The following is a 15,000-nucleotide window of genomic DNA, read 5'->3' as shown; positions in this document are numbered from 1 at the left end:
GACAAGAGGAAGAAAGACAGCTGTAATGGGAATATGGTTACACCACATACAGTTGAAGAAACCAGAAGTGTTACACAGGTCACATTAATTTTGTTAGACTATTATTTTGCTAAAGGCAAACACTATCATAAAATGAACTTTTAATCCAGAAAATAAAGTTGGCTGGTACATAGATTAGTGGAGTTTATTATTTTCCTTCCTGTTTCCTCTTTTGGTAACGGCAAAAAGGATTCAGGATAACTAACAAAGCAGCATTGATATGTCTTCATTTGAAGGACTTGAGGGGAGCTTTGGCTTCAGTACAAAAGATTTATGGTATCCAGATATTTTCCCCCCTACAATAATAATATTGTATTGTTGCATGCATTAAAATGTACTTTAGTGGAATGTGGGGAGCTATCTCTTGCTTTGCTTGTATTTTTCTTGCTTCTGTAATTGTCGTTTGTAATCTTCGAAAGTCAGTATGTCTGCTTCCTTTCCAGTCTTGCTTTTCTTTTCAAGAAATAGTCCTGAAGTCTCACGATGCATAAGAGATATGCTCCTGTTCCAGTAGGGCTCTTCAATTCCCAATAATTCTCGAATTTTTCTTGCAATAACCTTTTGTTATAAAGAAAAAAAATTACTTTGACAAGCAGCCATAGGCTATTTACATTAAAGCTCAATTTCACTGCATTACTGCACTCCCTTATCTGCTTTTTTTAATGCACACTGCTCACGCTTGAAATCACAGTGGATTGAATCTCTGATTTGAATCTCATAATCTACTGCAAAGCATGTTGCAAGAACAGGTTTTGCTGTTTGTGCTTTGAAATTTAACTTTCAGTGCCCTGTGAAACTTGGCAAAACCAGAGGACAATTTAGTTGCTGCAAAGCCTATCGTTTTGATGACTCCATGACATTATTTTTCAAGTAACAAAAAACTTAGTGACTAATTTATACGACATAAATCAAGTTAGGATATGTAGTGTTGCACTTATGCTCCAGTCAATGTAAATCCCCACCCCCCAAACCCGGGACTATGTGGGGATTAGCCAGGGACTACGCACAAAAATTGTGCTGCACTGGGTGGGGTACTAGCCTTATTTTGAATCTTGTTGTACTTTGGGTGGAGTTGTTTAGACTTGAAAACTGCTGACCATTCCACAAGGTCAAGTGAATTGTGAAGCAGGAATTCATGGTAAGTGTCTCATTCATTGGTAGAAAAATTCAAATAATACCTTTTCATTCCTCATGGAGGGCTTTACAGCAGTTAGCAGTCACATGCCCCTCAAGGACATTTTTTCATATTTCAAAACTAAAATTTAGGAGGATGTCAATCAAATTCTTTCATGACAATAGGAATAGTCCTGTTGTCTTGGCAGCAGTTGAATTCCTCATGGAAACATTTGATTGACATCCTAAATTTTACTTTCAAAATATGTACATCGATATTGTTGAGGGGTGTTTGTGACTGACGACTGCTGTAATGTGTATCGCCTTTGTACTTTTTGCTCTTTGGTCAAAGTTTTCACAATAAATCATGTTTTGAGGTGTGAAAGGTCCATTTTAAGTGAATGAATTTGTTTCGGCTCAATTTTCATTTGATGTCTAACCCGGCACCACATATGCAAGGATTAGGAAGTATGCATGTTTTCGATTGGATGAAGAGAAAACAAGAAATAAAGCAGCGAAAACGTACGAAATATTCAACAACAGTTGCCTTGGCAATAGTGGAAGATCCGATTTTGGTACAGAACGATAGCTCATTCGCACGCTACATTGGATTTTTTCTCAAGGTCTCTCAAAATACTGTGTGGGATGCAATATACAATTATTGTAACTTACCAGATGAGTATAAATTTTGCTCTCCCATTTCTTCTTTTTTGTTGAAGATGTATCTTTTAACATTTGATGCCATTTTATTCAAAAAATAAAACTAAGCAAGCAATCTTTTATTTAATATCATTTCAAAGAAATGTTTCAACTTTTCTTTCAGCTTTTGTTTGTTGAGAACATCAACTATGAAACCCTTTAAAATCTGGAATTGTTCCAGAAAAGTTCGGGGGATTAGGCAGTCTAAAATTTCCCCATATAGTGGAGCATTAGCTCCTATAGAGGTTTTGCACGGCAGCCATGTTGCATGGCAGGAACAATAGATTCTTTTTCCTATGGGAATAAATGTTCTCTCTAATGCAAAACATTTTCATTGTTCCTGCCATGTAACATGGCTGCCGTGCAAAACCTCTATTAGAAACTGCAAATGCCTAAACCCCGCCCAATCCCCTGGGGTGGGTGGGGGAGGCGTACATTGACTGCTGCATTAACACATGTGCATGATGAGTATGTTCAAGTAAATGGATTTTGCCCGGATATTCTGTGTTCAAGATTGGCTTCCTCAAGAAGAAGGCCATAGGCGTGACGTTGTCTTGTTGAAAGTTGCATACAAACCTTTATGTGAGCAAAGTCATTTACACCCATGTTTGGCAATGACGAAGCATCAACATTAATAAGTTTTCTTCCGTTTATAAGATTATCCCTGAAACAAGCCTACAAACATGCAAAAGAAATGTTATACGTATTCTTAGATGACACTAAAAGAATAGTTTTTTGGGGAGTTTCCGAACAATACGTGGCATAATCTATTCTTTAAGTGAAGAAGCAGAAACTTTTTCTACAAGCAAAGAGATAATTCCTAAAAAAAGAAAAAAATCTGATTGACATCCAGGTGTAATTCTATATATCACAAAAAATTTGGAGCGAAACCATGAAAGAGCAAGAGAGCTTTATAAATTCACAAAATGCTATTAGGAACGCGCGGTAAACATTTGTCTCTCTGTTTGAAAAATACGTTGTACAACGCTCATGATCTTGCAATAAATTTCTATGAAAAATCCGAAAGGACCGTGATGCTTGGAGCAAATTCATGCATCGATATTTTTGAAGACATTTTAGAATGTTGATTTTCTCACCCGGTACTGTTTAAACCCTAAGAACTCAACCCAATCAGCGACGTCTTCAGTGCTCCAATTCAGACAAGAAGGCGTTCCATCATACTCAAAAGTCGGTTCGAATCCATTGTCAAATTTTGTAGGGGTCCTTCGAGAACTCTTGATGAGTCCTTCCGCCATTTTTGTTTGTCATGGCAACGATTAGCGTTCCGCAAAGGATCATAGAAAATTATTTCAGATGACCCAGTCCTCTTCTCGATCGAGTTTCACCACGACCGTGTTGTTGAAACAGTGACGGGTTTCCTTACAGTGTAGGTACACCTTGTGGATGGCAAAATTACCTTTTTAGAATGCATGATTTCGATTTATCATGATGGATTAGTGACCACTGGAATTTACAGAAAACTTACCCACACAGATCATTACCTCAACTTTGACTCGAACCACCCGCTAATTCACAAACTTGGAGTCATTCGCACCCTGAACCATCGGGCAGCTTCAATAATCACTATAATCAGTGACCCAAAAAAGCTCGCAGAAGAACAAGACTACGTTCAGAAGGCTTTGCGTGGCTGTGGATACCCAAAATAGGCCTTCCTAAAAGCAGCAAAGAAGGGAAAGAAACCTAGGACAGGAGGGAGCAGTGGCGGGCCGTTCAGAGAAGGCACTGGCTAAGATCCCGTACGTTGCTGGTGTTGCCAAAAGAATTAAGAACGCTCTCAGATCACATAACATCTCGACTATGTGCCGATTGGCACATTAAGGGTGCGTTCGATTCACCGTATTCCGGAATAAGAATACATGGAATATAAGTTAGAAATCCTTCGTTTTTACGGAGATTCACATTAAAATTGTCAAACATCCACTATAACGCTATTTTAAACATTTTTATTATCTTTGCTGCTTCGAAACGCGCCAAACATACCGTTTTAATCATCACTCTACGTATTCTTATTCCGGAGTAGGGTCAATCGAACGCGCCCTAAGATCTAAACTGGTCAAGGTCAAAGACAAGATGCGTAGAGAAAAGTTGTCAAATTTAGTCCACGGGATCCCGTGTGGATCTCGGGGATGTGCAACAGCTATGTTGGCGAGACCAAACAATGCCTGAGTACCCGCCTGGATCAGCACCGTCACCAGGGATCCAACGAGGCACAGACTTCTGCGGTGTACCTACATTGTAAGGAAACTCGTCACTCTTTCAACAACACGGACGTGGGTGATACTCGATCGAGAAGAGGACTGGGTCCGACGAGGAATAAAGGAGGCCATATGGTAAAGGATAAAGCAGCCTTCTCTCAACCGCAAAGGGGGGCTCCGTTTCAGTTTGTCCAACACATGGGACCGGGTGCTGAGGCGCTTTCCTAGTCGCCTGTCACGTGATCTGTCCAGGTCACGTGACCTCCAGCATTAGCTGATGAAGGCCATGGTTTATGGCCGAAACGTTCTATGTTTTAATACACTATTTCCAGTAAAAGATTTAATTCTTTAACATTTTACAAAACTGGATGATTAGAAATTATGTTTACTTATAAGTTTGAGCTCTTTTAAGTATTTCACGCCTATTCCATCTCAATAGACCTTTTTACCGATACGGCGGCCATTTTGATTTCCATTGTTTCGAAAGACATTATGGGATGCTCAGGGGGCAAATTAATGTGTATTTGACCCCTGGGCATCCCATAATAGCTATTCGAAACAATGGAAATCAAAATGGTCCCCGTATCGGTAAAAAGGTCTATTATGTTGTACATTATGGGCGAAGTATCCATTAAATGTATTGGTACGGACGGATGAAGTAAAGAGAGAGAATGAAAGATTCACGGCGGTGTGCCCACGTTGTCATCAAAACCTTAAAATCATAGGACATTTCAAGTTGTTGTTTTAACGAGTACGGGTGAGAAGCTAACAAAAATGCGTGCAGCACGATCATTTTTCCTTTTTCAACCAATAAAATTACTGCTTAATGGCGTTGTCGTGTTGTCCCCATTCAATAAAGGTGGACAGCAAAAAAGCAACTGCCGTGACTTAAGGTGATTCCTCAGAAAAAAAAAGTTGTCGAACGATTTTCTTGAAACTTTCCCTGAATGTTCCCTTCGAATCCCTGTTTTGAGAACTACGATATGTCACCGTGCTTGTTTGAGAGGTATAATGGACCAATCTTACTCCATTGATACCTGTACCGATACTAATCACGCGCGTTATTTCATCGGCTCAGGGTACATTTTCCTGTAGCTAAACGAGAGGGTTTTTAAAAGTAACACTTGAAAAAGCACCTGATTGGTAGAAAGTCTAGAGCATATGGAACACTGTCTTATGTAGTTTATGGAAAAATCACTCAACTTAAAACGACGTTGACTAAAAACGTTTCTCGAATCGTTGTTTTGAAGATCATAATTTACATCCCTGGGTAAGGGGCTTTGTGCACGTTTTTAGCTATATCTTTCTTTTTTTAGGTATATCTTTTTTTCCTTCCGATAATTTTTAAAAAAAATTTTTGTTTTAAAGGAGATAATTTGTACACCAAAATTATAGAATATAAAATATAGGTCACCGTGCTCGTTTAACCCTTTGGCTACTGGAGATTTGGCCGAAAAACACGTTTTGAAGCTAGTTGAGGGGTTTTTTGGTCACTGTCGTGCTGTTTAACAGCTAAATCTCCCTACAAACCCGTTTCCAGGTTGTAAACTCCGCGGCCTTTTCAGCCAGGTGCAAAATAAGCGCTTGCAAAGTTCGGGCATGCACAGAAAGCAAAATTTCGAATTTTTTTGGGTTTAAAAGTAGCACAACACTTTCGACTTTCACTTTTCGCTTTCTCTCCTTCCCTCTCTTTTCGCTTTCCTAGCCTCATTTTTTTTTTCAACTTGCTGGGCATTTGGTAGGCTTTATTTTGGTGGGAAAAGTTTCTGAGAAACCTTTCATCATCTTAGAATTAGGTGCTCAGAAAGGTAGGTGGGTAATGAAGAAAGCTTTTCATGGAGATTTTCAGGTCAGTGTTACATCGTTTTTTTGGCCGTTTCTCCAGTTTCTTTGACTGAATTGTGCTCATTCTGGTATAGTTTGAAAGATCTCTTCTCCCTGCAAAAGTTAGTGGACAAAGCTGTTCCTGACCTTTAAAAGTGATGACGTCACAAGGGGTAGATGGGACCGTGGATAAAGCTGGACGTATTTTGCCAGATAGTAATCAAAGGGTTGGGAGTAAAACACCATCGTACCTGTCTATCTCGAGTCACGTGTCTCTCTCTCCAATGTTAATGCGCGCACTTATTCGCAAAGAAGTATGGGTCATTTTCAACTTCTTTCAAATGTTTTGAAAACTATTTCAGCGTGTATGATCAACTTACGCCATATTTTCAATGTTGTAAATTTGATCCAATTTATAAATATTGACACACCATATGCGCAGTGCAATACTGAGGAATCACTTTGAGGACCCATACCTCAGTAACCTCGTTCCTAAGGTATCTTGTCGACGACAATGGAGACCCTAGGGACGAGGTTGAGAGCTCAGAGGCGCGTGAGGGTATATACCTCGTGCCAGTATGCCATATAGTCGTCTAACATATAGTCGTCCATATGCCTTACTACGTATCATTACGGATCAACTGTCCATACCACTGTCCCTAGCACTTATCACCTGTCCCTACTACTGTTCTACTCCGTGCATGCGGCGAGAGCTACTGTAATTTGAATGACCAATCAGAATTCAGAGAGCGGGAAAAACCGTGCTATCAAAAGTCACTTGAATAGGCCATTTGTGAGTTGCTGTTTGTCTCGGTTTCGAAGCGAGTCTTATTGCTTAACTATTGAAATAGAAATTAGTTTGATTTGCATAAGAATACACAACTCATTTCCATTTGAATGGTTGTGCACCAGGACTCGCTTTGATACTGAAGCATGCAGCAACTCGGAAATGGGCTATTGTTCGCAATTATATATAAGGGGCTAGAAAACCTTTTGAAAGGTTTTGTGGCAACTTTTTTTCAACAAACTATGGCGCCAAAACTGGGTTGCTGGCAAGCGGCTTTCGAACGTTCAGCTGTGGTGCTTAGTCTGGTATTTGTGACTTTTCTAACTACTTTAAGACGAATTCATTATGATAATAATGAAAAGAGTTTAGTGCCAGAATATGTCAAAACTGTATTGATAATGTATTTGTGTTAACTTCGCGAAAAAAAGACTTTGGTGGCGCCCTTTCGACAGGGTAGATCGACAACAACGTCGTTTGCGCACAAAAATGCACCCTTTCCGATGAGAGGGAAAATGATTGACAGGATGGTACAGTTTTGACTGCCGCGCGCACTGCGAGCGCGGGTTCCGTATATGCAAGGCTGTGCCTAGCACTGATCAACTATCCCTATCGCTTATCACCTGCCCCTACCACTGATCAACTGCCCCTAGCAAAGATCAGCTGTCTTTAGCTATGATCAACTGTCCCTACCACTTATCACCTGTCCTCAGTTACCACTGATCAACTGTCCCTAGGAATGATCAGCCGTCCCTCGCTATCATCAACTGTCTCTACCACTGATCGACTGTCCCCAGTACTGATCAACTGTCCCTAGGTATGATCAACTGTTCCTGCTACAAGGGTAATGAATAAGTAATATGTCGCCGCCGTGAAACCAGATAAGGTAATTCCCTTGAAAATGACGTACTATCCAGATTTTTTTCAAAGTTGGCACAATTGATATTCACACACAGGACATTTTAAAAATGTAATAAAAAGATGGGGTCACCGTGCTTGTTTTCGCGCTGTATGCCCTATATTCTAAGTGTTTTACCGAATTACGCGAGAAGCGTTCGAAACTAGATCAACCGGAAAAATTGTTATGTAGCAAAAGCTATTGAATATTACTGAAAACTTGAACTTAATTGTTTGTCCGGGCTATAACCTTCAAGTAAAGTGATTTGAAATTGCTCAATAAGCAAAGAAATGTAAGCAAATTGGACCGCTACAGTCATCACCTTGCACTCAGTGTCTGGCTCCAAATGCAGTTTCACGTCATTTATATATAAATACTACAACTTATACTATCCACCTTTTTTTTTTCTTAAAATATGTTTTCCGTGTACCTATTACGGGTAAATACAACTATTAAAAATGGGGGGTCTCCGTGCTTGTTTCTTCGCAAAACTATGATAATGCATGGCAAAGGGGTAATTTGGGCTTCAAAATAATCATTTTCCGCGAAAGGACTGGGGCGAGTTCCAAAACAACACCTTCTTAACCGAGAAGAGTTATCATAATTGCTCTTAAAAGCTCTTGAAACGCAAAAAAGCGGCCTTTATTGCCTCTCTTCAGATGGCCGTGGTGAAACACCTCCATCTCCGAGTTGCAATGTTACACTCTTAAACAAGGTGTGTTTTCATAACACACCTTGTGAGTTCCCTGACACACCAAGGTGTGTAGTGGTGACACACCTTTTCACTGTTTTATTTCACAGTTCAAGAAAACACACCATTGTGTGTAAGGAAACACATAAGGTGTGTAAGAATTACACACCTTTGTGTATACCCTTAGATCAGTTTTCAACACACCATAAATTAATGAGATGCAAATGTTCTTTGACTGGAGAAATCTGCCAGAGTCATCCTAACACACCTCTAATGAAAACACACCTTTACTGTTTGAGGACATTTTTAATTTATGCATTATTACCAATATTTTCACAGGGGTGAACCTAACACATTTTCAAGTCTATTTTAACAACTCAACCTAAATCACCTACAAATCTTTCAATAATAGCCTATTCCTGTTACACATGCATACGTTTCAAAATTATACTATGATATCAAAACATCATAATTATTGTGATCATAATGCATGTAAAACAATTACATGAAGCTTTGAGTAGGACCTGCATACTCTTGCTAAAAGCTCTGGCATGTACATTGTATGACCTGAACTGTATACAACCAAAGTCTGGCTCTACGTCTTCTTCATAATCAATACCAGGTTCGAGTTCATCAGCATCATCCGTTTCCTTATGTTCTCGGTTGTAATGTCTTTGCAGACTATTCACTTTCGAAAAAGACCTTCCACAATTTGAACAATAAACCAGAAAGTTAGGCTCGTTAGAGTGGAACTTGATTAAGTGTTTAAAAAAATTATCGCTTTCATTTACACGACAACTGTAGTTACAGTACTCGCACGATAGTCGATGCCGGTCGGCAGCCATTTTGAAATAAAAACTCGATTCCAGATTATCTCGTCCTCAAGTGGTCACATGATACTTCTTAACCAATTGTAGGGAAGAATAGTAAGCGTGGCGTCCCTTCGTGTCCTCAGACAGGGCGCTTATACATAGGGCGGTGAAACGGGCACTCCGCTCTTGGCCCAATGGGTGATGCGGAGAAGGACTGGCACGAGCGCTCCTTCCGCGCTTCCGGTGCAATTAATGGCTGCCAAAAATATCCTCTCGACGAACCGGAAATCAAATTTTCTTTCTTTATTTTTGGGCCACGAGTAGTGTATTTTTTAAAGGCCTTTTTGATATTTTTGACCCAAAACTCAATACTATTTTGTCTGTTGGAATATCACTCAAGTATTTTCGTCGGAAGCTGCTTAAATTTGAGTGAAGTAAGACAGTGTCGAATGCAGGTATGTCTTGCTTTTCGTGACCAAGCCGTGTTCCGCTGCTTCTTTTAGGAGTACTCCACATTACTCCACTCTAAATTTTAGATATGTTTAAGATCGATAGCTTTTACATAACATAGTAAAAAACCAGCTGGATATATTTGGATATAGCAGCGTTTCAGAACTTCAAACTTGCTCACTTTAAATCGCTCGCGACGAATCGCCCGCCGCAGTCAATTTCACCGACAGTAAAAAACTATTTTCAAGATTTCAGCCGCTTGGGAAAATCAGCAAACAACAAATACGGTTTAGTCAGGGCGCTTGTAAGTTCATCTTGATAATTTAAATAAAATACGAGTAAAGCTTGCTGTCAATACTCTGTCAGAAAAAGTTTGCAAATACGTGGCTTTGCATGAAAACAACACCACAGAAAAGACACAAGAATTTATGAAAATGTGAAATGCTTTGGAATGTCTTCAAAGATAACAGGTCACTGCAGTCAATAACAGATCAACGTGTTACCAACTTAAACCAAGTACTTAATTACTTCAAAGCCTGGAAAAAAGAGCTTCAACAAACATTCCACAGAAGGACAGATGTGTGAGAACACTTCATAACATGGCAAACAATGTTTGATCTCGAGGTAATATATAGACTAGACTTAAAATGGATCACAGCAAAACAATGCAAACTGATAAGTTATTGTAAATACCATGTCCTTGCCCCGTTAGGTATGACCATGCAAAAAAGTCATTCTATTCCATGGCAACTCCTTCATATTTTGTACCAACTGAGGACAAAGCAATGATTCCAGTTCCTTGCAGAATATCCTCCCGTGAGGAAAAGCAATTTGTAGCCTGTCACTACTGCTACGTTTTAATTAAGACTCCCCATCCTCTCCCAAACCCCATATTGTTTTCTTTGCCTTTGTGCAGTTTGGACACAAACAAATAAGCTAACCGGTGGCTGATCAATATGATCACATTTTGTTCCACTGTGTGAAACATAAATAAAATAATTAAAAGCATAAGCCCTGGAACATACCTTAAACTATAACAATGACTGTATTTATTGTTAGGCTTGACTAGCAACACCGCAGAGAGAACTTAAAAATTATAGCATAACTATTTCACACTCAAGGATCACAGGCATCTATTTTTGGGGGTCTGAGGGCTTATTTAAAGAAGAGAAAAAAAATGTGTGGCTGATCAAGCCCTTTTATTCAATCAATTAAATATATTACATATCAATACAGTAACTTTCTGTTTCATATTGTTTTCAAGGTGTCAGTAAAAGGCCTTAATCTATTGAGTACATATTCCAGCACTCGGCAAGGTCCCTTTTTGACTTGTGGCTGTTTCTGCTTAGGTGGCCTCATACACCACAAGCCTTTTCGGACACATCACCACCAAGCCGGCCACTTCTGCTGAATAATTTTCAGGGTCAAATATTTGTTAATCCCTCCTACGTGATTCAGTTTTTCATACATGAACTATCTGGCTGTTTCTCTGATCAAAGTTTTTAATTTCACCCAGAGTTTGTTTCATTTTTTAACCTTATTTTGGGGTTGAGAGTTTGCTTGAGTTTGTAAATTTCTCCCCCTCATTCTACAGACAAAGCCTAACTTTTGCCTATGAGTTTTCCTCAACTCACCATTTACACACAGTATTCCCCTCAAACTACCTGCTAATTAGTGAATGTTTTAGTGGAGAGAAATCCCTTCTTGTAAGGAGGATTCTTCTATCAACAACAATTAAGAAAGCTACAAAGGTTGCTAGGTTATCTGCTGCTTCATGTATTACTATTAAATAACTAATCTTAATGTAACTTGGACAGTTCATCTTTAATTTACCGTAATATGGTTCCTTCTTGGGGCACCAGACACAAATGGTAACATAATTATTGTTTAACCACTGTTTGCAAGACATGATTATATTTTGGAGCGATATTGTTTCTTGTCGCCTGTTTCCATTATTTTACGTCATCTGTATTTCGTGCACAAAGTAGATTTTTTCCCAGACATTCAGACTCTCCTCAGAGGGTTTGTGATTCAAATGCTTAACCCCTCTGCAAAATTCCAGTCTTATTGATTAAGTTATAGAGCCTATAATCCAAAAAAATACATTTATCACTCTTTTGTAAAGGTCATTCAAAAAATGAGGGCGATAGCATTTATGACTTTGTAAACTTTGTAATATCTTGTCTCATATTTCCAGTTTAAATTTTTTTTTTAGATTATGCAAATTAGACGATTTGCAATGTCACACTGTGTACACAATGTGGAAGGCAGGACTTTTATTTTCAGATAATTAATGGTAATAGGTAACAATAATTAGCTCTATTTTCTATTTTGTTTTGAAAATAGCATGTTACCATTTCTGCTTGTGAGAGCTAACCATAAATAGGCTTACCAAATTCTCTTGACATTAACTATATAACTCTTCATACTAACTAGTAAGCTACGATGGTATGTCATTTAGCCTGAGGTGCACTCTGGTCAGCCTGTGTTCAGTAAGCTCTCAATAATGACAATAAAAAACACTTTACCCAAATCCTGTGCCAATAATTTCTCTGAACATGACTGATTTCTAAAGACATAATTAAACTTTGCACAACTATTGTACTCACAGTAAGGCACATAATTAGCTCAATTATCATTCAACTACAGAAAAATATTGGGGTAATCAGTGGCGGATCTAGACCTTGAGCTAAGGGTGGGGGGTTGCTTGCCCTGCCGGCTTTTCCTCCTGCGGTAAGGTAGTTTTGAGGTAAATGCAAGCATTGTGATTGGTTCTTTCTTGGTTAGGATTTTTCTATACTGACCATTTCTTTGAAAGCGGTCATAAGCTGTGTAATTTTTGTTTTTGAAAAGCCACAAATTCAAGAAACAACCATGGACCGAGTACCATATGATAAACTACTTTCTAACTAAGCTTGCCCAAGCCATACTGACGAATATTGCACCTTGGTCATTTTTGTATGGACCTCGCTGTGCTCAACTTTAGTTCCACAATGTTCAACCAATATTCCCCAGTATCGCCCTCCAGTTCGGTTAGTAAGAGCTTAATATTTCCAAGTTGTTACTTCTATTTTGACTTGCCTTTTGGGTCCTTCAACACACAGCACGAGTCGTGAAAATACTCAGCAGAATATAAACAAAATGTAAAAAAAAAACCATGGCTTATAACCTTTTCCATGGAAATGGCTTGTATAGCAAAGTCCTGAACAAGAAAGCACCAATCAAAACACTTGGATTCACCTAAAGGCCATAGGTTATAGGAGAGAACCAATCAAAAACAGAGGGAAAATGTTTGTTACAATAACATCAGCTATGTGTCTGGAACATCTGAAGAATTTTTTTCCTCGTTCAAATCAAAACAGTCGTCTGTGATGTCCTGTAAAAACAATTCTTCCAATTCTTCTAGTGAGTCGCCGATCTCAACACTTGCCGCCATTTTGAAAAGGCTTTTTAGTAGACCCCAGTCTACTGCATCACACCTTTTTGCTCGGACCCGCTCGTTTCACCGCCCGGTCTCTTTCCGCCCTGCCTCAGACGAGCAAACGCGCGACATTTCAAATCTCGGTGTGGATTTCTTCTCTTTCCAACGCAAAATCAACTTCAAGACAGTAATGGACCTGAAAAAGTCAACTGCGGAACAGCTTCTTTCACTTTTAAAAAGGAGAAATGTGCCGCAAGAAGCCCTTGACTTGCTGAGAGGTTGGTAAAGTTCGTTGAAATATGTGAATGGAATATATATCACTGTGAATACCTTCAATTTTCTAAAAGTTTAAGTTAAACTCGGGCATTTTCTCTTTTAGATAATGGTATTGATGGGTCCACTCTTCTTCAGCCGATTGACAACATCGACGAATTTATGGCGGTCGTCCCTAAGTCTGGACATCGACTTCTCATAAAGCGGATTATCAAAGAGGAGATAGCCAGAGCAGATTTACATGTAGAAGCACAAGTAAGTGCGTAATTTCTTATCTCAATAGTGTGAAATGCCCCAAATTAGTCCATTATCCGCCCATTATCATATCGGTTTTCATGAAGTAGAGCATAACATGTCGTTTATTTCGATAATTACTGTAATAAAGATCGATTATTCCTTTTTACCGGCACGGCGGCCATCTTGAATTCTATTGTTTTGACGAAGATATTATGCAAGATGGCTTGAGTTGTAGGCATCTGGCCCTTTCTCAGTAGGGAAGTCCGGGGCATGCTTCAAATTCTATAAAGTCGCGAGAAGGCATTTACTGCAGATGTTTGGAATCCTGGCTGAAATACATGTATTTTCTTTAGAGTGCTTGCTTTTGATATGATACCCCCTTGATGATGAAGTCCTGTTTCTGTGCAGGCTTCTCAGACAATGATTTGCTGTTCATGATTCACCTGCAAGCATTAATTTCTGTGAATCATTTCTAGGTGTGATGTTTTCTTTGCACAAAATTAGTCTTAACTCTTGTAATGTCATGTCATGAATTACATTCCCTCACTATTATATTTCTGACCAAGCATGGTGAATTTAGTGCTGATAAATCATGTGTCACACAAGATATAATATTGTCTGTGAATTAAATGACGATGCAATGTTATGATGTGTACATTTATTGTGTTTGTTGTCTAATAAATCTCTGGTAATTTCCCCTAGGTGTCGGTACAAAAGCAATTAAGCAAATATTTTAGAAACCAGAGGAGAAATTCAAAACCCAAAAGGTCATCAGAGTGTGAAGGGAGGGTGGAGCCAAAGCCCTACAAAAAAGAAGTACTGTGATGATGAACTTTCCCAAAGATGGAACTTGGAATTGCTGGCCAGTAGTGAACAGGGGTCCTTGTCATGTAACACATTCTCTAATCTTGTGAAGGAGACCTATCCAATGAGGAGAAAGTTTATCACAGAGGAGGCTAATTCATCCAAGGAGATCCTAGATATATGTCCATACCTCGCAAAATCATATCATGTAAGTTTAGTCTCTGGATGTTTATACAGTTGGAGTCAGTTCCAAATAACCCAGGCTGTCATTAAGTTTTGAAGCAAGTGTAACACTCAAGATTTCACCTGTAACATATAAATATGTGACTGAAGGCCCAAAGGGCCTGAGCCCTTAGGGGGTTCTGGAGGCATGCTCCCCCAGAAAATTTTTAAAATGTGATCCTCGGAAATTTATTTATTTTCTCAGTCAAAAAGTAATGAAAATTAAACAGAGCAAAAAGATAAACTTCCCACTCACGCAACACAGAACTTTAAAAAATAAATGGTCAGCAACCATTACCTGTAACATTGACTGGGCTCAGCCATAACAGGTGGTACGGGTTACGGCCCCTGATGACAGCCCTTATAACATTTGATATTACAAATATATATTATTTTGTCATACTGTGTACCAATAAAGATGTGAATGACTACTCTATTTCATGCTGGATACCTCACTGTTATTGACATTTGAAACATGGATAATGTATCATGATGATGTATGTAGAGAAATTTGCAA

At 39.0% G+C, this 15,000-nt stretch overlaps 3 protein-coding genes across 5 annotated transcripts in view; 2 read left to right on the top strand and 1 right to left on the bottom strand.

Moving 5' to 3' along the window:
* LOC138047528 (GTP-binding nuclear protein Ran) overlaps positions 1-174 on the top strand; it is a 9,055-nt gene extending 8,881 nt beyond the window's left edge. The window contains exon 4 of the mRNA XM_068894418.1: positions 1-174. This exon is cut by the window's left edge and continues 465 nt beyond it. The gene's annotated coding sequence lies outside the window, so the exon portion shown is untranslated.
* LOC138047530 (sterile alpha motif domain-containing protein 15-like) overlaps positions 1-3,114 on the bottom strand; it is a 3,582-nt gene extending 468 nt beyond the window's left edge. Inside the window, exons 1-3 of the mRNA XM_068894420.1 lie at positions 2,949-3,114; positions 2,428-2,526; positions 1-597 (exon numbers count right to left, since the gene is read on the bottom strand). The exon at positions 1-597 is cut by the window's left edge and continues 468 nt beyond it. Coding sequence (XP_068750521.1) covers positions 397-597; positions 2,428-2,526; positions 2,949-3,107 — 459 coding nt within the window. The 5' untranslated portion in view covers positions 3,108-3,114 and the 3' untranslated portion in view covers positions 1-396. The remainder of the gene's footprint in view (positions 598-2,427; positions 2,527-2,948) is intronic.
* A 5,406-nt stretch (positions 3,115-8,520) lies between these two features.
* Positions 8,521-15,000, top strand: part of LOC138047518 (uncharacterized) — an 8,142-nt gene continuing 1,662 nt past the window's right edge. The window contains exons 1-4 of one of the 3 annotated variants that reach the window (XM_068894401.1): positions 8,521-9,531; positions 9,893-13,225; positions 13,327-13,475; positions 14,160-14,469. In XM_068894401.1, coding sequence (XP_068750502.1) covers positions 14,386-14,469 — 84 coding nt within the window. In that variant the 5' untranslated portion in view covers positions 8,521-9,531; positions 9,893-13,225; positions 13,327-13,475; positions 14,160-14,385. Of the gene's footprint in view, positions 13,226-13,326; positions 13,476-14,159; positions 14,470-15,000 lie in introns of all 3 variants that reach the window. The other 2 variants (XM_068894402.1, XM_068894400.1) reach the window with 2 other exon arrangements.

The sequence above is a fragment of the Montipora capricornis genome, chromosome 4 (assembly GCF_036669925.1).
Source record: "Montipora capricornis isolate CH-2021 chromosome 4, ASM3666992v2, whole genome shotgun sequence".
Classification (NCBI taxonomy): Eukaryota; Metazoa; Cnidaria; class Anthozoa; order Scleractinia; family Acroporidae; genus Montipora; species Montipora capricornis.
Note: the sequence above shows the minus strand (reverse complement) of the source record. Positions and strands in the feature narration are given on the sequence as shown.